General features: G+C 45.8%; 1 protein-coding gene across 2 annotated transcripts in view; it reads right to left on the minus strand.

Moving 5' to 3' along the window:
* Positions 1–21,189, minus strand: part of FADS6 (fatty acid desaturase 6) — a 32,329-nt gene extending 11,140 nt beyond the window's left edge. The window contains exons 1-2 of one of the 2 annotated variants that reach the window (XM_032212088.1): positions 20,403–21,189; positions 13,412–13,578 (exon numbers count right to left, since the gene is read on the minus strand). In XM_032212088.1, coding sequence (XP_032067979.1) covers positions 13,412–13,578; positions 20,403–20,784 — 549 coding nt within the window. In that variant the 5' untranslated portion in view covers positions 20,785–21,189. The remainder of the gene's footprint in view (positions 1–13,411; positions 13,579–20,402) is intronic. The other variant, XM_032212087.1, reaches the window with a different exon arrangement.
* Between the last annotated feature and the right edge of the window lie 6,043 nt (positions 21,190–27,232).

Raw genomic sequence — 27,232 nt, forward strand, 5'->3', positions numbered from 1 at the left:
CGAAACCCCACCCACTTTGCAAAAATGGCCATGCATAGTTTTTAGGAGGCTTCCATAGTGCTCCTGGGGGGTTGGGGAGGGCAAAAATGAGCAAAAAACGGACCCATTTTTTGCTCATTTCTGCCACCCCCAGCCCGTTTTTGTGGGAAAAGGCCATTTTTGGGAAGTCTGCAGAGTGAAATTTTTTTTTATTATTTGCCTCTTCAAAATCTTGGTGCATTTTATACTCCGGTGCGTCTTATACTCCGAAAAATACAGAAAGTACTAAAGTATTTTCGGTTCTCTAAAGGTCATTCAGTTGTACTAATTGTGACCAGAAATATCTTCTGTTTTTGATACAGAATCAAAAGCACTTTACCTATGTCAATAAATGAGCTTCCTAAAATGTATCAGGGGATCAGGTATAAATAGTCTCCATTCATTCACTTTCAATAGATTTATTTCAGGTGTAATGCATTACTGGCTCAATTTAATGAATCTGTGGTTTGTTTGTTTTTCCCCAAGAAGAGTCATCATTTGGGGGTGTCTACAACAACCCACCACCGCCAACACATCATGGCCAACTCGCCAACAGCCATCTCACCACGGCCAATTCGCTGCTGCCAACTTGCCATGGGCCAACTCATTGTAGGACAAGAGTTACACTAATATGGAAAAAATAGAATCCTTAAAGAAAGGATGCTAAAGGAGGGACAAAATGAAAGGTGAATGATGAAAATTAATATATATTTTAAACTATTTAAACTAATTTAATTTAATTGTCCCACAGCAAGTTGTCCTGTGGCGAGTTGGCCGTGGCCGCAGCAAGTTGTCCCATTCTGTTCTTGGGGCACGTATGCTGGCTATTTCCCACTCATTCTTTTCAGATAAAGAATAAAAACTGTAATTAAAATCTACATGAAAAAATTATTCTGGGCTTCCTTGGAATGCTGCTGAGAAGGGAATAGATTATTGATTGATGACTGGAGATACCGATTTAGTTCAAGCTGTTCCAACCATCTACCCTTCAGTGGTTCAGAAATCGCCCCTAATCAGAACAATGCCAATTTTAGTTCCATTTTACTGTGATGTGCAATACAGCGTCCTACACTTACGGTAATTAAAAATAACATTGAAAGCCATTAAATATTCTCAATTCTAACTTGCCAAAACATAACAGAACTAGCTTTGGCCAATTGTGACACTAATGTTATTACTTTCTATGTTGTTGATGTTGATGTTTAATGAATTTATAGGCCGCCCAATCCCGAAGGACTCCGGGCGGTTTACAACAATACATTTAAAAAAACAGAAAAGTTAAAAACACAGAACATAGATTTAAAAAGACCACAACATACACACAGTCTAATCGGGGCTGGAACTCGGTCATGAGTTCAACAGCCCAGGGTCTGCCGGAATAGCCAGGTCTTAATAGCCTTTCGGAAGGCCATGAGAGTGGGTAGTGTCTGGATCTCTGGGGGCAGTTTATTCCAGAGGGTCGGAGTAGCAACAGAGAAGGCCCTTCCCCGGGGGGTTGCCAGCCGACATTGTCTGGCTGATGGCACCCGGAGAAGGCCCACCCTGTGCGATCTTATCGGTCGTTGGGAGGTATGTAGCAGAAGACGGTCTCGCAGATATCTGGGTCCTAGGCCATGTAGGGCTTTAAAGGTAGTGACCAACACCTTGAATTGCGCCCGGATACCAATAGGAAGCCAGTGCAGCTTGCGGAGGATAGGTGTGATGTGGGTGTACCTTGGTACACCCAAAATCGCTCACGCGGCTGTATTCTGGACTAGTTGTAGTCTCCGAACACTTTTCAGGGGCAGCCCCATGTAGAGCGCGTTACAGTAGTCGAGCCTTGAGGTAACAAGGGCATGAGTGACCGTGTGAAGTGCCTCCCGATCCAGATAGGGCCGCAACTGGTGCACCGGGTGAACCTGGGCGAAGGCCCCCCTGGTCACAGCCTACAGGTGATGTTCTAACGTCAGCTGTGGATCCAGAAGGACTCCCAAGTTGCGGGCCCTCTCTGAGGGGAGTAAGGTTTCACCCCCCCAGGCATAAGGATGGACTAACCGAACTGTCCTTGGGAGGCAACATCCATAGTCACTCGGTCTTGTCAGGATTGAGTGTGAGTTTGTTCACCCCCATCCAGACCCTGACAGCTTCCAGGCACTGGGACATCACTTCCACCACTACAATGAGTTGGCACGGGGCGGAGAGATACAACTGGGTATCATCCGCATATTGATGGTATTTGATCCCGTGCTGACGAATGATCTCACCCAGTGGCTTCATGTAGATGTTAAATAGGAGGGGGGACAAGACCGAGCCCTGTGGCACCCCATATTTAAGGGGCCTAGGGGTCAACCTTTGTCCCCCAACCAACACCGACGGCGACCTGTCAGAGAGGTAAGAGGAGAACCACCATAAAACGGTGCCTCCCACTCCCACCTCTTCCAGCCGTCGCAGAAGGATACCATGGTCGATGGTATCGAAGGCCACTGAGAGGTCAAGGAGCACAAGGATATAGGAGTATTCTCCATCCCTGGCCCACCAGAGATCATCGATCAGCGCGACCAAAGCAATTTTGGTGGAGTATCCAGGCCTGAATCCAGACTGAAAGGGATCTAGATAATCTGCTTCATCCAAGGTCCGTCGGAGTTGTAGGGCCACCACCTTCTCAACAACCTTCCATAAAAAAGGGAGGTTGGAGACCAGATGATAGTTGTTGAGAATAGCTGGGTCCAGAGAAGGCTTCTTAAGGAGGGGTCTTACCACTGCTTCCTTCAAAGATTGTGGGAACGATCCCTCCTGCAGAAACAAGCTAGTAATCCTCTGGAGCCAGCCTCGTGTTACCTCCCTACTGGTTGAGACCAGCCAGGAGGGGCACGGATCCAGCAAACAGGTGGAGGCACTCATTGCTCCCATGGCCTTGTCCACTTCCTCAGGGGTAACAAACTGGAACTCGTTCCAGGAAATTTGAGCAAGACCTTCCCTTGGTACCTCCATTGGTACTGTCCAACTGGAGTCTAGGTCTGTCCGAATCTGAGTGATTTTGTCCGACAGAAACTGAACAAACTCCTCAGCCCATCCCTGTAAGGGTTCCCCCGCATCCTCCCCTTTTAGGAAGGAGCGGGTTATCCTAAACAGGGTGGCTGGGCGAGATTCTGCGGATACAATAAGAGCGGAAAAATGTGCACATTTTGCCACCTGTATCGCCACTAAATAAGTCCTAATAAAGGCTCTTAGTAGTGTTTGGTCGGATTCGGAGCTGCTAGCCCTCCAACGTCACTCTAGGCGTCTCTTTTGGTGCTTCATCTCCCGGAGTTCCTCAGTGAATCAAGGTGCCCTTCTAGAACCACTGCTGCGAAGAGGCCGCAAAGGCGCAATCCGATCCAGAGCCCCAGTCGCTGATGCATTCCAGCTGGCGACCAAGGCGTCTGTCAGAGTGTGGGCAAGAGAGTTGGGTATTTAGTGGATCGAGGAAAGAGAAGAGATGAGAGCCAGGACTGCAAGGAACTCAGGTTTATTCAATACAACTAATGTACAGTGATTCAAAAGAATCCCCCGCTTGACATCTATTTAAACAGGCTGTCAAAGCAGGGGGACCAATGGGAGCGCTCCCGGTGTCTGGTAACTGATGATGCTGCGCCCTAGCCAATCAGGGCGCCTCTAGCGGCTAGCAACAGGCTATGCTGCGCCCCAGCCAATCAGGGCGCAGCCTGGTCTGTTGCTAGCCTCCTGGTCGTAACTCGAGGACTTTCCTAGTCCTCAACACCCCTTCTCCCCGAGTTAGAGTGCATGCCCAATAGTGGAGCATGCGTAGTCAGCTAGATAGGCGGGGCGGCATCGGACCCGCCCAGAACGCCTCAGTTCTCCAGGAGTCGTCAGAGGGGTGAGTCCTGCTCGTTGTAGCTCCTCCCTGAAGGGAGTGGAGCTCCAAGCGGCGCCATATTGGGATGGCCCAGAAGGCGGGCTCAACACATCAGGTAGGCCGGGCTGTGGGGGCGCGGCAACAGGGAAGGTGTCGCCTTGCCGGGTGGCGGCAACCGGCGATGGATTGTTAACAGAACGAGGCAATTGAGTTTGTGGCGGGGACGCCGGCCAGCAGGGGGCATCCGGATAGGTGGGGCCTGCTCTAGGAAAGGCCCTTTCACGGGAACCTTGGTCGGATTGAGGCAACAAAACAGCAGGGTGGAAGCCTGCAACATTGCCTGGGGAAAGGCCTCAAACTGGAATGTTTGGACCGGCTGGCAGGCAGCTGTGTCACTAGGCCCTGGATCAGATGGGATGCCGGTCTCCATGGGGAGACGCCTCCTTATCTGATCCACGTGGTGCCTCCACTCGGATCCATTGGCCAATCTGACCCTGTAAGAACAGGGACTGGTTATGGACACAACAGAGGCAGTCACCCATTTAGATTCCCCAGAGACCGAGCGGGCCTAGACCAGATCCCCCACAAGGAAAGAGCGGGGAGGGGAGGCCCCCAGGTTGCATGGCTGCTCCCCCGAATAGAGCGGATGAAGCCTATCCAGGGGGGTCCAGAGGTGCCGACCCATCAACAACTCCGCAGGGCTTTTGTTGGTCGTTGGGCAGGGGGTGGAATGTTGGCTTAACAGGTAAGCTGCCACCCTTGTCTGCCAATCGCCCCGGTCCATCCGGCCAAGTGCCTCCTTGGCCGAACGGACCGCGCGCTCTGCCTGGCAGTTGCAGGCCGGATGGTACGGGGCAGTGGGCGCGTGCCAGATACCCTGCAAGGCCAGGAATACCTGGAACGTGGTGGAAGTGAATTGGGGCCCATTGTCTGAGACAACCACGTCTGGCAACCTGTGGGTTGCGAACAAACGGCGTAGGACCTGGACCGTACTCTCAGCGGAGGTGGAGGTCATAAGGACCAGTTCCACACAGTGAGAGTAGGCGTCCACCATGATCAGGAATGTCTGGCCATGGAAGAGGCCGGCAAAATCCACATGGATGCGGGCCTCTCGGAGCCTCCCACTCATGAGCCGGCACCGCTAGGGGGTTGGGATGGGAGAGTTGGCAGTCAGCCCACCAGTCAGCCCACGCAGGCCGCAATCTGTGAGTCCAGCAAAGGCCACCAGACATAGCTGCGCGCTAAAGCTTTCATGCGCGCTATGCCGGGGTGGTCCTTGTGGAGCAGAGATAGGACCTGGGAGCACAGAACGGGAGGGATCACGACCCAATCCCTCCAAATTAAACATCTGCCATGTAGGGACAATTCAGCTTGCCTGGCCTTAAAAGGCCGGAAGCTGTCAGCCACCTTTCCTAAAGGCCATCCGCGTAGGACCCAGGAGCAAACTTGAGCCAAGACCGGGTCAGCCTTAGTGTGGGCCGCAATGTCCGCGGCTGAGAGGGGAAGGCCTGAGGAGGCAATTAGCAAAACGGACAGGGAAGGCACCTGGGCCGGGTCAGAGTCCGGCAAGGGGCAGCGGCTAAGGGCATCAGCATGCCCCAGCTGCTTGCCCGGACAGTAGAGCAGCATATAAGAATACGCTGCCAGGAACTCCGTCCATCGCGTCATTCTGGGGGAGAGAATGGGAGCGGTCAGCTTGTCGCCTGCCAGAAGCCCAAGGAGCGGCTTATGGTCAGTGACAAGGGTGAAGTGCCGACCATACAGATAGTCATGAAACTTCTTAACCCTGGACACTGCAGCCAGAGCCTCCTTGTCGATCTGGCTGTAATTTCATTCTGCAGCCGAGAGTGTCTGGGAATAAAAAGCCATGGGGGCCTCTGAGCCATTTGGGAGGACATGGCTCAGGACCGCCCCCAGACCATAGGGGGAGGCATCACAGGCTAGTGTCAGCTTGTCACTGTACTGCACTAAGACAGCCGCTGACGTAGGCGTGTCTTTGACAGCCGCGAACGCATGCGCTTCGCGGATGCCCCAGCGCCAGGCGCGGATCGGTCAAGCAACCAATGCAGCGGCTCGACTAGTGACGCCTTGTGAGGCACGAATGGTGCGTAAAAATTGAGAAGCCCCAGGAACGCCTGCAACTCCACCTTGGAGGAGGGAGTGAGGGCGTTCCTGATGGCGGCAACCTTAGAAGGCGTAGGGTGGATTCCTTGGGCGTCAATCAAGAAGCCCAAGAACTCCACCCTAGGCACAGCAAACGAACATTTGCTGCGCTTAAGTTTTAAACCCGCGCCCCTAAAACAAAGGAGGACCTTCCTGAGCATTTTGATGAGTTCTGAGCGGCTGGAAGCAGCGATCAGAATGTCATCGAAATACAGGATGACACCAGGGAGCCCATGGAGCAGACGCTCCATGAGGCTCTGGAAGATCCCCGGTGCCACAGAAACACCGAATTGGAGGCGGCGACAATGAAAAGCCCCATGATGGGTGACAATGGTTTGGGCAGCTGCCGCATCATCATCCACTGGGAGCTGTTGGTAGGCCTGCACCATATTCAGTTTCGCAAAGGTGCAGCCCCGCCCCAAGGAATGGAGCAGGTGCTGCACAACAGGGACTGGATAGGGGTTTGCCTGGAGGGCAAGGTTGATGGTCGACTTGTAGTCAGCGCAGATCCTGACCGACCCATCGGGTTTGACAGGGACCACAATTGGGGTCTCCCATCGCGAATGGTCAACGGGTTTCAGGACGCCCTGCGCCAACAGCTTATCCAGCTCAGCATCAACCTTGGCCTTCAAGGCAAAAGGCACCCTGCGAGCCTTCAGCCAAATTGGAGCAACCTGGGGGTCGAGTTTAAGGGAGATGGGGGTGCCCTTGTAGGAGCCCAGCTGGCCATTGAAAATGTCCGCGAATTCCGCGAGGATACTTTCCAAAGATAGGGAAGAGGTACCCACCCGATGAATCCCCCCTATGGACAGCCCCAGGGGAGGGAACCAATCCAGACCCAAGAGGGCAGGCAGGGGCTTTTGTACAATCAGGACAGGTAAACAGCCATGAAAGTCCCCATAGTCAACCCAAATGGGGAAGGAACCCAGGGTGGGAATAAGAGTCCCGTGGTAGTCTCTGAGGGAGGTGTCCACCGGGTGCAGATGGTCGCGGGTGATGCGGGGACACAGGCGGGAGAATGTGGACCAGGAGACCAGGGAACAGGAGGAGCCAGAGTCCACCTCCATGCAGCAGGGCTGACCTTCCAGCTGGAGAGCTGCAAAGACCTTCCAAGCACCGGCGGACGCCTGGCTGACCGTCTCCCTGGCGACATCAGGCTGGTTGACGGTGTAGCAGTCTTCAGCCCGTCTTGCAGGGCGCGAGGGCTGGCGGCGCAGCTGTGGTTGAGGTGCGGCTGGCTGATGGAGGAAGGACAGCGCAGGCAGGGAGGCACGGCAGACCTGGGTGATGTGGCCCTTCTTGCCACAATGACAGCAGACGGTGCCCTTGAAGGGGCAAGCTGTGCGGGCGTGGCGGCCGCCGCAGCCCACACACCCAGACGAGGCAGGAACAGCAGGCTGGGGGGGTGGTCACCGAGGTTGAGCCTGAAGTTGGATGACTTGCTCAGAGCTGGGGTCTTCAAGCGGCACCAGCTCATCAATAAGGCACGCGTGAGCAGCCGGCGGAGGGCACACAGGAGCGGAGGAGGTGGAGGCAGTAGAGGCTGGAGCTGATGGAGAGGCTGTAGGCATTGCATGTTGGCCGTGGACTGCTCCGAGAGCTCAGCTGCTCTGGCTTCGTCCACGGCCTGCTGCAAGGTGATCTCGGTGTGAGACAGGAGGCGGCAGCGAAGACGAATGTCTTTGACCCCGCAGATGAATTGTTCTACGAGGTTGTCTTCTAAGTCCCCGAAATCGCATTGGATTGCTGTTACGCGTAGAGACTCAAGAAACTGGCTGATGGATTCTGCCGGTTTCTGGACGCATTGGCGAAACGCGTAACAGCGGGCGATACGAGATGGTGTAGGCGCATAATGATTCTTCAGCTTCGTCATCAGCATCTCCCAGTTTAGCTGATAGACCGGCTGCAGAGAGGCCAGGGCTCTGGCAGATGCAAACATAGCAGGACCACAGCAACTAAGGAAGAAGCTGCACTTCTCCTCCTGGGGTTGGTTATGGTTCTTTGAGGCTATGAGATAGCACTCAAAGCGCTCAAGAAAACCTTCCCACGTCTCGCCGGCGGTCCCATAAGGAGCAAACGGTGGTAAGGCAGAAGCCATATTAGCAATTCAGGCGAATCTCTCTGTTCGGCAGAGAGAGAGATAGGGAACGAGAAAAAAAAGTCAGCTGTTTGCCGCACCGGCGGTTGCTTCGCGGCTTGAGTGGCTATGTGACTGATTTCCCTCTCGTTCTGTCCTAGGCTCTGCTTATTGGAATCGCTGCAATCCCACCTTCATCGCCAGTTTAGTGGATCGAGGAAAGAGAAGAGATGAGAGCCAGGACTGCAAGGAACTCAGGTTTATTCAATACAACTAATGTACTAACTAATTCAAAAGAATCCCCCGCTTGACATCTATTTAAACAGGCTGTCAAAGCAGGGGGACCAATGGGAGCGCTCCCGGTGTCTGGTAACTGATGACACTGTGCCCTAGCCAATCAGGGTGCCTCTAGCGGCTAGCAACAGGCTATGCTGCACCCCAGCCAATCAGGGCGCAACCTGGTCTGTTGCTAGCCTCCTGGTCATAACTCGAGGACTTTCCTAGTCCTCAACAGGGTATCTCCCCAAGCTCCGTCTGAAACCTCAGTGGGTCCATCAGGTGCCTGGGGCGGAACCATTTAATCGGCTCCACCTCCCTGCGGAGGGGGAGTAGCTTCTGAAAGTCAAGCCTCAGCAGGAAGTGATCTGACCATGACAAGGGTAAGGTCTCTATCCCCCTTAGTTCAAGATCACATCTCCACTGCCCCGAGAGAAACACAAGGTCGAGTGTGTGTCCCGCTCTATGAGTCAGACACTGAATTACCTGGTTCAAGTCCATGGTTGTCATGGAAGCCATGAACTCCTGCTCTCCATCAGAGCGTTTGCCCAGTGATGGCAAGTTGAAGTCCCCCTGTACTATTAGTCTGGGGAACTCAACTGCCAACCCGGCTACTGACTCTAGGAGAGCAGGCAGAGCTGTTGAGACGCAGCTGGAAGGTAGGTACGTCAGAAACAAGCCCACTTGAACCCCTAGGTCCAACTTCAAGAGCAGAGACTCACACCCCACAGTCTCTGGAGCAGGGATCCTGCGAGGAACTAGCGATCTTCGGATAATAACTGCCACTCCTCCTGGTGTCGAGGTTGATGAAGCACCTGAAACCCTTCTGGGCACATTTCCGAGAGGGGGACTCCTCCCTCATGTACCAGCCAGGTTTCAGTAGTACATGCCAGGTCCGCCCCCTCGTCAAGTATTAAGTCCCGGACGAGGGGAGCTTTATGGATCACAGACCTGGCATTTAGCAACAACAACCTGAGGCCAGGGCCCTGGCTTCTCTTGTCACCAGGTTCTGGAGTTGAGCTTACAGAGCCGGAACAAGGGATCGCTGTAACGTAGCCTATGACCTAACAAGAGGAAGGAGGAAAGGATTTTCAAATATATTAATGCAGTTATCTGTCAAGATCCAATAAAGAGTGAACAACAACTTTATTAGACCCAAGATAAGGCTTCTGATTACTGACGTAGCATAATTGACATATTTAATGGTTTAGATATAGACAAATACTTAGATAAAGAAAAAATACCCTTAGTTAAAGAAGAACACAGGCAAAATTGAATCAACCAATAACCTCGGGGGAAATCTTACAGGTAATTAAACAGTTGAAGTCAGGGAAGGCACCAGGCACAGATGGCTTGACAGCGGCTTACTATAAAAACTTATAGTTGGAAATGATAGAACCTCTTAGAGAATTATTTAATAAGATTCAAATGGAAGGTAAGGTACCTCCTTCATGGAAGACAGCCTTTATATCTTTGATATCCAAAGAAGATCAAGATACTACTCAACCAAAAAACTACAGACCTAGTTCATTACTTAATGTAGACTACAAAATATTTACTAAAATACTAGCAAATAGGTTAATGCTGGTTATCCAACAATTGATACATGCTGATCAAACAGGTTTTATACAAGGGAGACAGATGAAAAGTAATGTTAGATTAATTATTAATGCATTAGAATACTTGGGAAAGAACAATCAAATCCCTGCTGCGTTCATATTTCTGGATGCTGAGAAAGCCTTTGATCGAGTTAATTGGCAATTTTTGCTGAAGATTTGCAAAAAATGCAGATAGGAGATAGTTTTATACAAGCAATCAAAGCAATATATCAACAGCAAACAGCTCAAATTATAGTCAATGGAAGTTTAACAGAATCCTTTCAAATTGGAAAGGGTACAAGACAGGGCTGTCCTTTGTCCCCACTATTGTTTATTATAACTTTGGAAGTATTATTGAATAAAATACGGAGCTTGGAGGGCCTAAAAGGAATTAGGGTTAGGCAGCAAGACTACAGAGTGCGGGCTTTTGCAGATGATTTGGTCATAATATTGGAACAACCGCAGGAATCCAGTATGGTTTTAATGAATACGATTAATCAATATGGTCAAGTGTCTGGTTTTAAAATAAACTTAGGGAAAACGAAAATATTAGCCATAAATATGAATACTAAACAAAAGGAGGAGTTAGGAGGAATGTTAGGATGTGAGGTAGTCAAAAAGGTTAAATATCTTGGAGTTAATATTTCAATCTCAAATGGGAAATTATACAAGTATAATTATGAACCACTCTGGCATAGTATACAGATAGAGATGAAACAATGGGAGAAATTACACTTATCTTTGCTGGGAAGAATCGCGGCAGTGAAAATGAATATCTTACCAAAATTTTTATTTCTTTTCCAAATGTTACCTATACCTAAAAAAGATGCGAATCTTTTAGAATGGCAGAAGGGTATCAATAAATTTGTATGGGCAGGAAAGAAGCCGAGAGTAAAGCTGAAAATAATGCAAGATGTACGCGAGAGGGGAGGCTTGAAACTACCCAATTTAAAACTATACTATGATGCAGTGGTGTTGTCCGTAATTAGTGATTGGATCAATTTAACTAATGATAGGATACTGAACCTTGAGGGATATGATCTGGTATGTGGTTGGCATGCTTACTTGTTATTTAACAAAAAACTGGACAAAAACTTTAAAATTCATATTTTAAGAAATGCTTTACTGTGGGTTTGGAAAAAATATCAACATAAATTAAATGATAAGATACTTATGTGGGCAATTCCTAGACATGCAATTGAAAATATAAATATAGCACAAAAACAGGATAGAATTACTTATAGACAGCTTCTTATTTTGGAAGGAGGGGCACTACAATTAAAATCCTTAGAGGTATTAAAAGAGGAGAAGGCAGTTCAAACATGGTTCCAGTATGGGCAATTACAGGCCAGGTGGAAAATAGATAAAAAAATTGGTTTTGTCCAAATTGAGGACAACTTATTTAAACAAATAAGAGATCAAAGTCTAATGCATATAAAGAGGATATATAATGTATTAATACAGATAGATTCGGAAACAGAGTTAGTTAAAGATTGTATGGTAAAGTGGGCTCAAAATATTGAAGAACCAATAATGTTGGATACATGGAAAAAAAATTGGGTAAGAAATGTGAAATTTACACAAGCTCAAAACCGGAGAGAAAATTTTTACAAGATGTTCTATAGATGGCATTTAGATCCTAAAAAGCTGGCTTATGTATCCGAATTTACAACCCAAATGTTGGAGATGTGGTTCTCTCGATGCTACCTATTTCCATATATGGTGGACTTGCCAAAAGGTTAAGGCATTTTGGATAAAAATATGGTGGATTCTGCAAAATATCTTTAAAAGAAGGATAAAGTTTACTCCTCAGTTATTTTTGTTGGGTATAAGTACTGACTTTACAGCGGTAGAGACTAACTTGATCCTGCACTTAATAACGGCAGCAAGACTGTTGGTGGCGCAATACTGGAAGAAGGAAGACCTGCCTACAACTCAAGAATGGACATTGAAAGTTACAAATTTAGCCCAGATGGCTAAAATATCAGCATATCTTAAAGATCACTCAAATGAGAGATATAAACGAAACTGGAAAAAATGGATTGACTATATATAAAATAAATACGGGACCAAGAAATTCCAGTTAGCCTATGCTTAAGATCAGGAATGATTTAAATTGTTTAAAGTTAGCTTAGCAAGAAGAAGCTAAGATCAATGTAGAGATGTTATTAATTTCTTTATTTCTTTTTTCTCAATAGATTTTAGACTGTGTTTGTTAAAAATCTATACCATGTACGGGTTCTGGGAAGTCGGGGGGGGGGGAAGGAGGGGGTGAGGAGGGGGGAGGGAGGAATATCTATTAGGCTAGACACGATGTGTTAGATCTCAATGCAATGTGACTTCACATGTATACTGTTTTTCTTTAATTTTTCTTTAAAAATAGAATAAGCCAAGTACATTAACGTATAGTGGAAATACACCAAGGGGAGGAGGACTAGGAAAGAAGAAAGATGGGTAGAGAGGGGAGAGGGTGGGGGGAAGGCGAAAAGGAAGGGGGGAGCAGATCTGGAGAGAGGAGTGGTAGAGGGCGAGGGGAAGTAGGGTAGAGGGGGATGATGGAGGGAAGATAGAAAGTTGGAGGGTGATGGAAGAAAGAGGTGTATGGAGAATGGAAGAGGTATATTGGGCTTTTATTTTCTGGGGCATTGTTGACAAGAGGAACTGATGCAATTATTGTTTAATACTGTATGGTGTATACATGTGAGTGTATGAAAATGAAAATAAAAATAAAATATACCATAAACAAAAAAGTAAAAAGAAATTTTAAAAAATTGACATATTTATTTAATTAGTTAGTTAATCTGGAAAGAACCCCTATGACATTATAGCCAAATAACAACTTTGTGTTTATAGAGTATCAACAATATCAACATCAGGTGCCACTTATTAATATTCTTCACAATATAAACAATGTGCCTTTTTAAAAGACCCAGATTGCAGATTTAATCTATTTGGCAACTGCTATCATCTCTTTGATTTTAAGTAGCCACAATTAATTAATTATTACTTCATTGTTACTGCGTTTACATAAGCAATGAATCAATGTAGCATTAAGCAAGTTGTTCTCTCCCACAGTACCTAAGAAAATAAATAAATCTGGAAAGCATACTACTTTGAGTTGTGTGAATCTGGCAATATCCCCAAACATTTCCGAACAATTTTGCAATGAAACATTTGATAGTGGGCTATATTGCAACTTGAAAACCAGGACAGGCATGTTTCAAAATGACTGTTTTTACTTTCTTATTAAATATGATCATAAACTTTCATAAATTGTATAATTTTAGGAGTGTATACAGCAAATGAAATAAATGCATATGATAGTTTGGTTTAGCTAATGTAATTTATGCAGGTTCTGTCAATTTTTCATTTTGGATGAATATCACACACCCACTCTTGTCCTGCTTTCTATGTCTTAGAGAATGGGATTAGCTAAAAACAAACCTCAATGAAGAATATGCTCCATAATTTCCCCCATGATTTGGATTCCACCAGAGAATTGTGGCTAGCCAAGTGGCTTGCCTTCACAGCGAGAGTATGATGGGCCACACCCAGGACAATAATGCCCAGCAGGAACACAAAAGGATTACTGGAACGGAGAAGCAGGAATCCTGGAAATGGAAAAGAAGCACTTAGAATCTTTCCAGATATAAGCAAAGATAACAATGCAGTCCAGATTCATGTCATTTATCATCTTCCATGGCAGTCTTCACAAATATAATTTGAGAAGTAGATTTAGTTCAGAGCCTCAGGAGAGAGGCAGAACATTTTCTTGGCACAGCAGAACATAAGGAGTGTCCTGCTGGATGAGATCTCGGAGTGTTTTCAGAGTGGCCAATCAAGCAAGGAAGTCCATCTCCCCCCCCTCCCCCCCCCGAGGCTTTCAGCGATAGCCACACTGCCATCAAGGGTGATCTCCATGACTTCCATGACTTGATCCAACCCCTTTTTTGAATCCAGCCAAGCTGGTAGCCAGCACATCTTGTTAGTACTGAATTCTAAGGTTTGACTGTGTATTTGTGTACACCAAAGAGCCACCGTGGTGTAGTGGTTAGAATGCAGTATTGCAGGCTAACTCTGCCAACTGTCAACCGTTCAATCCTAATCGAGATCAAGGTTGACTCAGCCTCCCATCCTTCCAAGGTGGGTAAAATGAGGAGCCAGATTATTGAGGGGAATACAACAGCTGACTCTGTAAACCACTTAGACAGGGCTATAAAGCACTATGGAGTGGTATATAAGTCTAAGTTCTATCGCTATTGCTACTTTTTCCTTTTGTCTGCTCTGCCATTCTTCCAGGATTCAATTTCATTGGGTAGCCTCTGGTTTTAGTATTTTGGAAATGGGAAAATACCTTTCTTCATCCACATTATCCATACCATGCACAATTTTCTACACCTCAGTCATATCATCTATCATTCACCTTCTTTCTAGACTAAAAAAGACCTAATATTGAAAATTTTATTTATAGGGAAGCTGCTCCAACCCCTTCATCATCTCAGTTGCTTTTGTCTGAATCTTCCCTATCTCCATATATATCCTTCTGGGGTTTATCAACAGGAATATTCTAGATGTGGTCATTGCAATATTGACAACTCATTTTTTATTATCCCCATGATGCTGTCGTCCTTTTTTTATAGCAGAAGTTGAACCTTTGCCAACATTTTCATTGAACTGTTTACCATTACTCCTTGATCTCTTTCTTTATCAATCACTGCTGGTTCTGAACTTATTTGTTTGTAGGAATAGTTAGGATTTTGGGGGGCAATGTACATCACCCTATATTTGCTCACACAAAATAACATCTGACCAGGGATGAAATCTACTTACCTTTGCTACCGGTTTGGAAATGTGCTTGCATGTGCCACCTCTGTGCATGCGCGGGACCTTCCGTGCATGCACAAAGCATCAAAAACAGATGTGATGACGCCTGGGTGGGTGGGCGGAGCCTGCTACCAAGCACACCTGCAAAGGTAAGTAGAACAGCAAAGGGGGGGGGAAATCCGCTGTGTCACACGATTTAGATTAGCTAGAAAGCAGGAAATCCAATGATTCTAGCTAATATAAATTGCACACCACAGCTGATCGTCAGAAATACTAGTTCATCTGAACCAGTAGCATTTTTTTTACTACCAGTTCAGGTGAACCCATCCAAACCGGTAGCATTTCACCCCTGCATCTGACATTTTGATGCCCATTAGTGCAGTGATCCTTTTGGAACTGTTTACAATCCTTTGTTGTTTTTACCATTCTGAACAATTGGGTGTCGAGCTGTGTTGAGTATTCCACTAGTCATCTCAGATCATTTACCAATAAGTTAAAAAAGATCACTCCTAGTTACATCTCTTCATTGTGAAAAATGTTCATTTATTCTTATTCTTTGTTTTCTATTCTTTAGTCAGTCGTCTATGGATGGATAGCCATTAGATACAAGACTGGCCTGCTATTTACAGTTCAGGAAAGCTTAATGCTTTAAGGATTGCCTTGTTGTGTATTTTACACAGATTCCTGTTTTTGGAAGATCCAGCACGGCATTTCAGTTGGCGTCCCAAAGCTCTTGTAGCAATGGTAGATTTGTTGGGAACTGTAGCCCTAACCAATTTGAAACAAAAATCATATTTAGAATAGAATAGAATAGAATAGAATTTTATTATTTGTATGCCGCCCTTCTCCAGGAGGACTCAGGGCGGCGAGCAATTCAAGGGGGGAAAAAAGGGAAACATAAAAAACAAAATATAAATAATAAAAGTAAAAAACAGTCGCACAACCATACATGTCGAGAGGGGAGGGAACTCATCACCCCCAGGCCTGCCGGCAAAGCCAGGTTTTGACGGCTTTTCGGAAGGCCTGGAGAGAGGTGAGGGTCTGAATCCCTGCGGGGAGTTCATTCCAGAGGGCCGGAGCTGCCACAGAGAAGGCCCTCCCCCGGGTAATAGCCAGGTGGCATTGGCTGGTAGATGGCACCCGGAGGAGGCCAACCCTGTGAGATCTAATGGGTCTGTGGGAGGTAATTGGCAGCAGGCGGTCTCTCAAGTACCCAGATCCAATACCATGAAGGGCTTTATAAATTACGACTAGCACCTTGAAGCGTATCCGGAGACTGATCGGTAACCAGTGCAGCTCGCGGAGGATAGGTGTAACGTGGGTGTACCGAGGTGCACCCACAATCGCTCGCGCGGCTGTGTTCTGGACGAGTTGAAGTCTCCGAATACTCTTCAAGGGCTGCCCCATGTAGAGCGCATTGCAGTAGTCCAGTCTTGAGGTCACGAAGGCGTGAGTGACTGTTGCGAGCGCCTCCCGGTCCAGGTAGGGACGCAACTGGTGCACCAGGCGAACCTGGGCAAATGCCCCCCTGGTCACAGCCGACAAATGGTGTTCTAAAGTCAGCTGTGGATCCAGGAGGACCCCCAAGTTGCGAGCCCTGTCTGAGGGGCATGAAAGGCAGGGCAGAAGTTAAGAAGGGTGCAGTATGATAATCTCTAATTTAATATCCCTTTCCCGGTTGCAATTACCCCTGCTAAACAATCTCTAAAATATGTAACTAAAGACTCAATTTTGCCCATTTTAGTGGGCAATATGATGCATTTATTTTGACTGAATCATCACTCTAGAGAACATTCAGTGTGGCTATGTCTGTGCAAGACCATTCCTTGAGATAAGGCGGCATTGTCACATTCTAGAATGAAAGCAGATAATATGATGTGACAGTGATGATTTCGTATTTCAGCATCTCTTGCAGATCTGCTATCACATCTGGTGCTAATCTGATGTTTGGAAGCATTATCCTGATGCCTTCAATACAAAAATAGAGTATATCTGCAGGACATGACTTGCATCCAGTATGATTGTCCCAACGTTATTGGAATAATCTATTAACAGTATAAGCAGGCACCGTGTTCTATTGATAGTCTCAATGGATATTTGTCCAGCCTAGAAATAATTGAAGAACCAGGGTTCATCTTGCAGCATAGGATAATGTTGCTATATTTATAATTGCAAAGCATTTTATTAAATAGCTACCCATCTCCCTAGTTGTCAATCTCTTCATCATATATTAAACGAATCATATAAGATATACTCAGAGAAAGTGACAGCCAATTTTATCTCAAAAGTCAGGAGAATCTGGCATGTATATTGCACATCTGCCTTGTCCTTTCTTCAAGGAATTTATTGCATTATCCTATGGTGCTTTGTCTTTGAAATAAACATGCCACATAAATAAGGAAGGCCAAAAGATTGTGGTAACCCAAGGTCTCCAATGGAGATACATGAAAGGACAGCATGAATCAGAACTGGGGCCTTCCTACTAAATCTGAGTAATTTGCCACAGTACATAAAGAAAAATAACTTGTTTCCAGAGGCTGTCCCAAAAGAATAGTTCTAATTTCATTGATATAATTGTTTGGGTTTCTGTATTTCACCTCCCCTAGCCTCATATCTTCCATATGACTTGGGCCACAGTGCATATCATTCCTATCAGCATGGCATTCGGTTATGTTGGCTATGACCAAAAGATGCTACAAACCAATATATCTGCCTGATACCAGATTTGAGAAGGCTGCCATATACGATATACAATATTCATGCGGATTGCTATTGGGTAATGCACCGAGACAGCTTGCCCCCGTCAAATGTATTTTAGGTATTCTGTTTTCATTCTACTTCAGAAAAGTGTTTCAAATCTGTCCTTAGGAAGGTTCACTGAGGAAGCTATGCCTTCGTGCTTTTCCTCCCTGCATTCATTCCTGTTGCAGAACTTTCTGATATAAAGAGAAACATTTTGAGAGTTTCACTAACTTTAAGACTGTGCAGCAAAATACTCTGAAGGAATTAGTGATTGATCATCCCTGACTTATTATCTTAGATCAACTGTACTACGCCCACAGCATAAAGATACTTAGGGCTTATCTGCCCTGCTTGCTGTGGGGTAAGGACTGCCCATGTGCAATTTCTCAACTGGAATGCATTGCATTGTCCTCCCCCATGAAGCCTGCATCGATTCATTTCTTGCTTCTCTGTAAAAACAGTATTTTTATACTTCGATTGGTAGAAGCAGAGCCAAGCGGTTAGGAAATAATTCTAAGCAAAGTTCAGAGAAAGGCACCTTACCTTGTTTTTATTGGCCATTCTCCCTTCCATGCCCTAGCCTCTAGTTTTCAGAGTCATTTACCTTTTGGCAGTGAGACAGTCAAGGTTTTCTGCTGAGCTAAACACCCATGTTTCTCACTCCTCTTCCTAACTGATGGGATGCAGGAAAGAAGGAGACTTTGCAAGGCCAGCTATCTTGGCATTAAAAAGATCCAATTCTCCTTCCTCCACAGAAGATTCCTGCAGGGTGCTCTCCCGCAGTACAACTGCTTGCCACCTCAGGATAGACAGGACTAAAGCAGAAGTTTTTAGCACATTAGTACAGAGTGAAGCAGCAGGGGTTTGGATATAGGGCATGTGTCAAAAAGGAACCAATGACATGTTTCAAGAACAGCTCTTGAAACTGGGGGATATCTACTCCCAACCCAACAATTTTGATACATCCACACACTGAAGTCATGAAGGCCATGATTGATGTGTCATTGGTCCACTTACACCACAGATTCATGTTAAGCTGACGCAGGTCAAGTAATCCACCCGCAAAGTGTTTGCTGTACAAAACACTTCTTCCACACAGGGCTAAGAAAGTTCTGTATTGACTTCTTCACAGGTCTGTCTGTTCTAATAGTCCTTCTCCTATGACTGCCAGATCTTCTAGCAGATCTTCAAGGAAACCATGGGTTGCTTCATTATAGAACAGCAGTGACCCACAGTTTCTTCATAGAGTTGTGGCCATAACTCTTTCATAGAAAAAGTCAGAGGCAACTTCAGCAGGGAGCCCACACAATACCTGTTTTAAGCCCCAGAGTGAATTTTTCCAAATTAAAGCAGTCCCTGGAGTTCTTCTGCCAGTACCCCTGGGTAGCTTTACCATGGCACTTTCATCCTACTTTCTTCCCTGTAAGAGGAAACTAAAAATATTTGCTGTTTTCCCTTTTCCCCACCAGGCAGCAAGAGAAGAGAGAGGGAGAAATGGAGAAAAGCTTCTGTGTTTCCAGTTCTCCAATCCCAGGGAATGATCCCAGCAGACCCGTCTCCAGCCAGTTACCCGTGTTCCATACTCCTCTCTACTTCTGGTGTGGATAAAACACCTGGTCTGTTCTGTTGCCAAGACAAAGTAGGGGTTAGAAATGCAGTCCAAACTTCCCTAAACTGGCATTATTTTCTGCTGTCTCGCACTAGAAAGCAGCACCTTAGTGTTGTCATGCAGAACAACTCTTAAACCACCAGGGTTGGGTCACAGTTAAGGTGTTGAAGCCAAGTTCAAATTCCACTCAACTGTGAAGCTTACTGGGCACTCTCTACCCAGCTAATCATTCTCAACCCAGTCTGTTTCACAAGGCTGTAGGATATAAGTACAGTAAGCCAAGGTAATGCAGTTTTATACCGCTGTAAAAAAGATCATCCACTATGATTATCCTTGGTTAATAGATTTTACCATATAAACCACATATTAATGGCAATCTCTTTAAGACTCTATTTTATTCCATTGTCAATTATAACAACACTGGAGCAGTGTTTATGCTCATTTTTTATAGGTGTGTAGATACAGCCTTTTTTCGGTTGGAAATAGATCAGATAACAGTAAGTCATGTTGCTACATAAAAATTGTTGTCAGCATGCCCCCCCCAAAAAAGGGTGGGGAACTACAGGCTGTTGTAGTTGGGATCAAACAAAATTTCTGTTTTATCTAGCCCATCTCTTGGTAAGCAGTCAGAGATCCCAAAGAAACTTTTAAGTAGGACAAGATTTCACTGCTATATGCTAATCAGTCATCAGAAATTACATACTGTACTTTCCTAGTTTCCAAAAGAGTAGCTGTGCTATTATTATTATTTTCCCTACAAAAGCAACAAAGGGTGTTCTCAGATCTTAAGACTAACACTTTTTTCTTCTCCCTCGTAAACATGCATGAATCACAGTTCCTTTCTGTAGTACAGTCATGAATGTGTTACTCTTTAAGGTGCTGCCACGTGCTGCATTATTTTTCCTCAGTGGCTTCCCCTGTTACATCATCTACTACACACAGGCACCAACCGGATCAGCAACTTGGTCTTTTGCCTCCGCCATGGATGAAGTAACACCCCTGCCTTAGGGACAGTTGCAAAGCAGCCTGCCTTAAACATGCCTCTCTGTGTGATAACCAGAGACAGGACATTTGATCCGCCTCGCCTTCTCTAGGAAATGGGACAGCCTGCCACCGCTTCCTAGTAGGACCCGCCTTGTGGTAGGCAGCTTAATGACAGAGTGGATTTCCCCATGGACAGAACAGAAACCCAGGTGAATGGGGCTCTCCCGCCCACCCAACGCGGGCCAACGGGGGTCCGGTGGGGAATCCCTTCCTTACCTAGGGGTAGGCTAAAGAGGTTCAGAGCAATGATTGTGTCATCCACGCCGTGCCTCTCCCACCAGCTGCTGCTCTTCACCACCTTGTGTACCATCTCGGAGAGCTCCCCCATCAGGGCTTCTTCGGAGCCCCTCGGCTCTCCAATGGGCTGCAGATCTTCCACCGCTCTTCTCTTGAACATGACCCCCTCTTGCCCCAGGACAGTGAGCCGGGCATCTTCCCCCGGGGGCCAGCCAGCTCGGGTGGGCCTGGCGCCTTGCTCTGCGGAGCCTCCTTCCTCTTCCTCCTGTTCAGCTGCTTTGCTGCAGCCGTTGGGCCGTTGTCGCCGGACGGCGGCGTTCGAGGAATCCCCTCGCCCTTGGCTCTCACCTTCCTCGGGCATTCTCTCCTCCGCCGGGCGGCTTGCAGGAGGACAGCCGCCGCAGTCGCCGCCGCCTTCTGCTAGCGGCGCGATGCCCGCGGCACCTGCTCCCTCCCCGGCTCGCTTGGCTTTCCCTCGCTCCACCTCGGCCGAGGACGCGCGAGGCTGTCCCGGGAAAGGGCAGCGGCAGAGGAGAAAAGGGGGTGGCCTTTTTTTCTTTCTTTCTTTTTTTTGGGGCAGCGGCTCCGCCACAGCGTGCAGTCAGACTCGCTCGCCAGGCTCCCAGCTCCCGAGTGCTTAGCCAGCAGACAAGTCTATTAAGCCCGAAGGGGCTGCCCCGGATCCCAGGCTAGGCGTTGGGAGCCAGCCCTGCTCCGCCCGCTGCCTCCGCTTGCCCTCAACCCTAACGCTGCTTTCTTCATCTGGAACAGCGTATTCCGACCGGAGCGATTCTGGCTCCAGCCCAGGGACCTCCGCCAGGTACAAAGCAGTTGTACCTACAAAAAGACGATGTCGAGGAGGAGGTGGCTCTCGGCCTTAAAGGCCCACCAGGGCTCTAGAGCTTCCCTTTGGCCCTGACTGTTTCTGCCCCCCTATTTTGGAGACATTCTGAATTACTTTTCTATAACAATGGCAATAGCACTTAGACTTATATACAGCTTCACAGTGCTTTTACAGCCCTTTTTAAGCAGTTTACAGAGTCAGCCATTTGCCCCCAACAATCTGGGTCCTCATTTTACCCTCCTCTGAAGGATGGGAGGCTGAATCATCTTTGAGCCTGGTGCGATTCGATCTGTCAAATTGCTGGCAGGTAGTGATCAGCTGAAGTAGCCTGCCGAATTGCACTCTAACCCCTGCGCCACCAAAGGTAGTCCTTGATTTACAATGGTTTCATTGAGTGTCTGTTCAAAGTTACAATGGCACTGAACAAAGTGACTTATGGCCATCTTTCACACTTACAACCATTGCAGCATCCCCACATGATCAAATTTGGCAAATGGTTCGTGTTTGTGATGGTTGCCGTGTCCTGGTGTCATGTGATCAGCTTTTGCACACTTCCGACAAGCCAAGCCAAGCCGAGATTGTTCTACTAACTCAACAACTGAAGGGATTCACTGAACAACCGTAGCAAGAAAGATGGTAAATGGGGCAAAACTCACTTAACAAATGTCTCACCTAGGAAACAAACATGTTGGACTCAATTGTGGTCGTAAGTTGAGGACATGTTGTATCTCAGTTACTTCAGTGGAAGGAAACATGTTTTTAAAGGCAGCAAATGAGAAAATGAAAGAAAGAAAGGCCCCAAAATTTTCAGCTGGTTTCAGCCTGCAACTTTATTTCAGAAAAACAAACAGAATAACCCAAGGGAATGGGGGGGGGGGGCAGAAGAGGAAAGGGTCACATCCAATTTTTCTGAGCATGAGCTTAAAGAAATTCATGAGAAATTCACAAGAAACTGACAATGAACTATTGTTATGCTTTTCTCCAGTTTTCTTGGCATGAGAGCAAAGCTTTCCCACTGCCCACCTTAGCAAAACACTAGAAAATCCTCTCATTAGTTTCTAGGGCTTTTAAAAAGAGATTCCAAAGAAGATGGAGAGATGGAACAAAGAGCTGAAAATGCTCCTTGAATTCTGCAACAGCTTGGAAAGAACAGAACTCCCTGCTAGCCTGTTTCCATGGTCAATAGCAGGGGTGAAATTCAGCAGGTTCTGACAGCTTCTGGAGAACCGGTAGCGGAAATTTTGAGTAGTTTGGAGAACCAGCAAATACCACCGCTGGCTGGCCCCAGAGTGGGGAGATTTTGCAGTATCCTTTCCCTGCCATGCCCACCAAGCAGCGCCCACAGAACCAGTAGTAACAAAATTTGAATTTTACCACTGGTCAATAGCTACGATATTCACTCAGGTTTTGCTCACTAATTTCTTTCCCAAGGTCGTAAAATGGGGCAAAACTCACTTTAAAAAGGTCTCAGCAACATAAATTTTGGGCTCAATTGTGGACGTAATTCGTGGACAACCTGTTTAGCTCAGGCTGTTTATTAGCATGTTAACAATCAACAAATTCACTGGATTCAGTGTTTTTTGATACACCAGGAAAATCAGCATAGCCTACCCTTGATTTGATACAGAATTAAAAGACACATACATATTTAATTTAAAATGAGAGCTGGTTTGTTGTAGTGGTGGGACATTGGGAGATCCAGTTTTCCCTTTAACTCAAAGCCAGCTTGGTGACATGGTGACTTGGGCCAGTCACTTTCTCTCAGCCCTAGGAAGGAGATAATGGCAAAGCACTTCTGAAAAACTTTGCCAAGAAAACTGCAGGGGTTTGTCCAGGCAGTCTCCATGAACAGACCAAAAAAAACGTATTTTCAATCATACAAAAATGTGAAAAAGAAGTTAAGAAAAATGTAGCATTATGTGTGGTATTATTGCCTTGTAATTAGAACTAAACATGTTTACTATTTTTTTTAAACCAAACAACTGAGTCATAATTAAAATGTTTCTTTTAATGGTATCATACAGTTAGGCAGAGGAGATTATATTGATATACAGGGGTGCTTTTAAAAAAGAACGAAAGAAAAGAACTGTTTGTGCAGCTCCTACGCCTTGTAACAGCAAAGTATGTTCATAGCACATTGAAGGCCAATCCATCCGTTCCACACAGATCAAGGAAAGGGCACAGCTTGTCTGTTTGGAGCTGATTTTAATACTGTTTTAATACTGTTCCCGTATTTTCAGCACTATTTAATAACTTAGCTGATTTATTTTTTGTTCAGCTCTGATGTATTTGAAATCATAGTAGAACCAGATTTATTTTAAATGTTATGGTTCTGCGTCTTTCTCAATTTGCAGAACTGTAGGAGTCCCCAATGCCCAGGCTGCAGCCCGCTATGGGCCGTAGCTTATTCGGAATTGGGCGGCATACGTGGCTGACTGGAGCACACATGCAAGCATGCAGCTCAACTTGCACAAGCAGTGGGCTAGCGGGCACTTGCATGCATGCGCACCAGCCTGCCACTCATATAAGTTAAGTTGCACATGTGCACACCAGCCCACCAATCGCACAAGGTTTGTGTGTGTGCCGGCCTACCATCTGCAAAGCCCAGTTTCCCTCTTACCCCTCACCCCAGCCGAAGCCAACAAGCTGCTGACCTACAATATTTTGTTTTTCAGGCAATTGCAAATAACAGGCACAAAGACATTTAGCAAGCTGAAATTATTTGCATCCACAGGGAGAGGAAAAGGAAGGGGAGAAAAGAGAAAAAGTGAGACAGAAGCTAGTAGTGAATACAGCAAAGATGGTGAAACACTGGCTGATCCCAGCATATATTGTTTCAGTTTCCTGAGAGATGCAGAATATTTATTTATATATCATGTAAACATATAGATAATCCTTAACTTACAACCATTCATTCAAAGTTATGACAGGGTTTCATACTTACGACCTTTGCAGCATCCCATGGTCACATGATCAAAATTCCATTCACTTTTGCACTATATTAGGGTCATGTGATCACCATTTGCAACCTTTCCATCCGGCTTTTGTCAAACTCAATGGGGGAAGCAAGATTTTCACTTCACAAATGCAGTGATTCACTTAACAACCAAGGCAAAAAAAGTAAAATGGGGCACAATTCACTGAATAACTACTTTGCTTAGCAACAGAAATTTTGGACTCAAGTATGATCATAGATCAAGGACTTCCTCTACTCAAACTATTAACACTAAGAAAGAAGAAGGTAGAAGCAGGCCAAGATGTTTATTAAATTAGACTTCAGTTTTAGGAGTTGGCACAAGATTTACTATTTTGCCTATTCCATAATTCTCAAATTGGGTCGCTGTTGGGGAGAATGGGAGAGGGAGTAAAGACATGATATAAACCTAACTTACTAAAAAGAACAGGTGAATTTTCAGGAAAGCGTTCACAATTTAGTTCCCCTTTTGAAGTGACGTTGCTTCTCAAAGGAGCTCTCTGTGAAAGAATTTTACCTCCAGGGTTAAAAGCAGAAAAACAGATTTTTTTTATGCAAGGATAATGAGACATTTTAAAATCAGCTCCAAACAACTGTTTGGAGCTGATTTTAATACTGTTTTCATATTTTAATACTGTTCCTGTATTTTCAGCACCATTTAAGAACTTAGCTGATTTATTTCTTGTTCAGCTCTGTTTTTTTTTAATCATAGTAGAACCAGATTTATTTTAAATGTTATGGTTTTGCGTCTTTCTCAGTTTGCAGGAACTTTCCTCAGTTCAATGCAATCATCTAGCAGATCTCCACCCAGAAATTAGGTGGGTTGTTTTGCATTTGACAAGACAAATGTAAAAACATGAAATAAGGATGTGGAAGGTGTTTATTTTATTCTCTTTTGTGTGGAAGGGGAGGGGTGAAAAGATTTTAGGCCTTCAGCTCTGTCTGGGGCAATGGCTCTATGCTGCTCCTCAGCATTGGGAGGTCACTAGAAGAGGAGACAACTATTTATTACATTCAAACTGATTTTGAAGTTTGGGAAAGGGAAGTAGTTCATTGCGTCACACTTGGAACAGGGAGTAAGGAAAACAGGGCAGAATAGAGATTGGAGATAGGTGCAAACCAATAATTTATGGAATGTTTACTCTCTCTTAATTATTACAGTTCTCTTATCAAAGCATGGAAATTGGGACAAGACTGGCAACCCAATTAGGCCAGTGCTGCCTCATCAAATGAGTTTGCAACTCACTTGTTGCCACAGCAAGTATATTACATCAGCCCATGGGGCACAATGGGCCAAAGCTGCCACTGCCAATATATCAGTGGATATCAGTGACTTGTGGTGAGGTTTATGGCTGGTGAGGCAGTCCTCTCCCCCGACACCCCACTGACTAAAGCACTTTCTTTCACCCGCCTGAGCTCGCGGCAGCCCGCCTGAGCTCTGCCGCAAGCACAGGTGGGCGAAAGAAAGTGCTTTAGTCAGTGGGGTGTCACGGGAGAGGAGAGAATGCCTGAGCATTGCGTTTATTAAAGAAAAAAGAAAAAAAGGAAATTTGAAGGAAAAGAGTGGAATGCCTATGTATTCTTCAAACTCAGTGCCTGTATGCATGGAGTTAAACACTTCTCCGCCCCTTATAAGGAAAGGTATCCAGTTTCTTTGGGCTACCTGGAAATCTTCCTTGTTGTAATAATAATAATATAATTCACCTCAATCAATTGCAAAAGGCAATTGAACAGCTTACATTTTGCAATGATACCTTTAACACCATTAAACAACATCTGCTAGTCCAGGTCTGTGGGAAGGACTTGATAGGTGGACCCAAATGTCAGATACAATTTAAACATCAGACTGACTGTGTGACCAACCGTAATAATCATATAAAACTAAGTCTTCTTAGTTCTGTATCTCATGTCATCTTACCACACCTCTGGGAAAAGCCTGAAATATTTTTGTGATTCAGTAGGAACAAAGCAACTTCAGTTCTGTTTCCTCCTGGCCACCTTCTGGAACTGGTTCACTATCTAGATGAAGTTTCAAACACTATGCACATTTCCTCATTGTCTGCTTTGATTAGGGAAAGTTCAAGTACCCAAAGCAATCCATTCACTAGGAAAGAGGCCCAGGGTTAAAGAATAAAAATATGTCCCTAGTTAAATTTTCCCTTTCTTTCACAAATATCTATGTTCCAGAAGTGGTATTCCACAGGTTCTGACCAGTTTTGGAGAACTGGTAGCGGAAATTTTGAGTAGTTCAGAGAACTGGGAAATATTACCTCTGACTGGCCCTGCCCCTATCTATTCTCTGCCTCCCATCTGATCGGGAGGGAATGGGGATTTTGCAGTAACCTTCCCCTGGAGTGGGGAGGGAATGGAGATTTTACAGTATTTTTCCCCTGCCATGCCCACCAAGCCATCCACACCCAGCAAACCACGGCCACAGAACCAGTAGTAAAAATTTTTGAATCCCATCACTAAGTTGCTCCCTAAACGCAAGGAAATAGGCATCCCATATGCTGGGTCTGGCCTCAGCCTTAGGCAGAAAATGATGTACCTTCTGTCAGGAAGTCTTGAGATTTCATGAAAAGGCCAAAAAAAAAAAAAGTTATTTTCTTTATTATTTGTGATTCCCTCCCCCCCCTCCGCCTGTAAAGGGTGTGTGTGTGAGATAGACTATTTTTTTTTTACTTTGCATCTTGGCTTGACTTTGTAGAGAACTGTATTGACTGCTTTGTTTTAGGCATTAACACACTGGTCCTGCCCGAAATACCTACAGAATCTAAATCAAATCAGCTGTCAAAAAGACGAATCCCTCATTCTGTTTTCAACGCAGCAGCTCTGGAGCCTGGAGCAGCAATTCTGGATCAAACGACATAAATAAATTGCTAAGTCAAAAACAATGTGTTACTAGTTCACCCAGCAAGTTCTTCCCGTTTATGCAAACAAATACTTCTTATGTTCCAAAACTAAGAGACAAGATTAAATATCATTATCCCT

Source organism: Thamnophis elegans, chromosome 2 (genome assembly GCF_009769535.1).
Source record: "Thamnophis elegans isolate rThaEle1 chromosome 2, rThaEle1.pri, whole genome shotgun sequence".
NCBI lineage: Eukaryota > Metazoa > Chordata > Lepidosauria > Squamata > Colubridae > Thamnophis > Thamnophis elegans.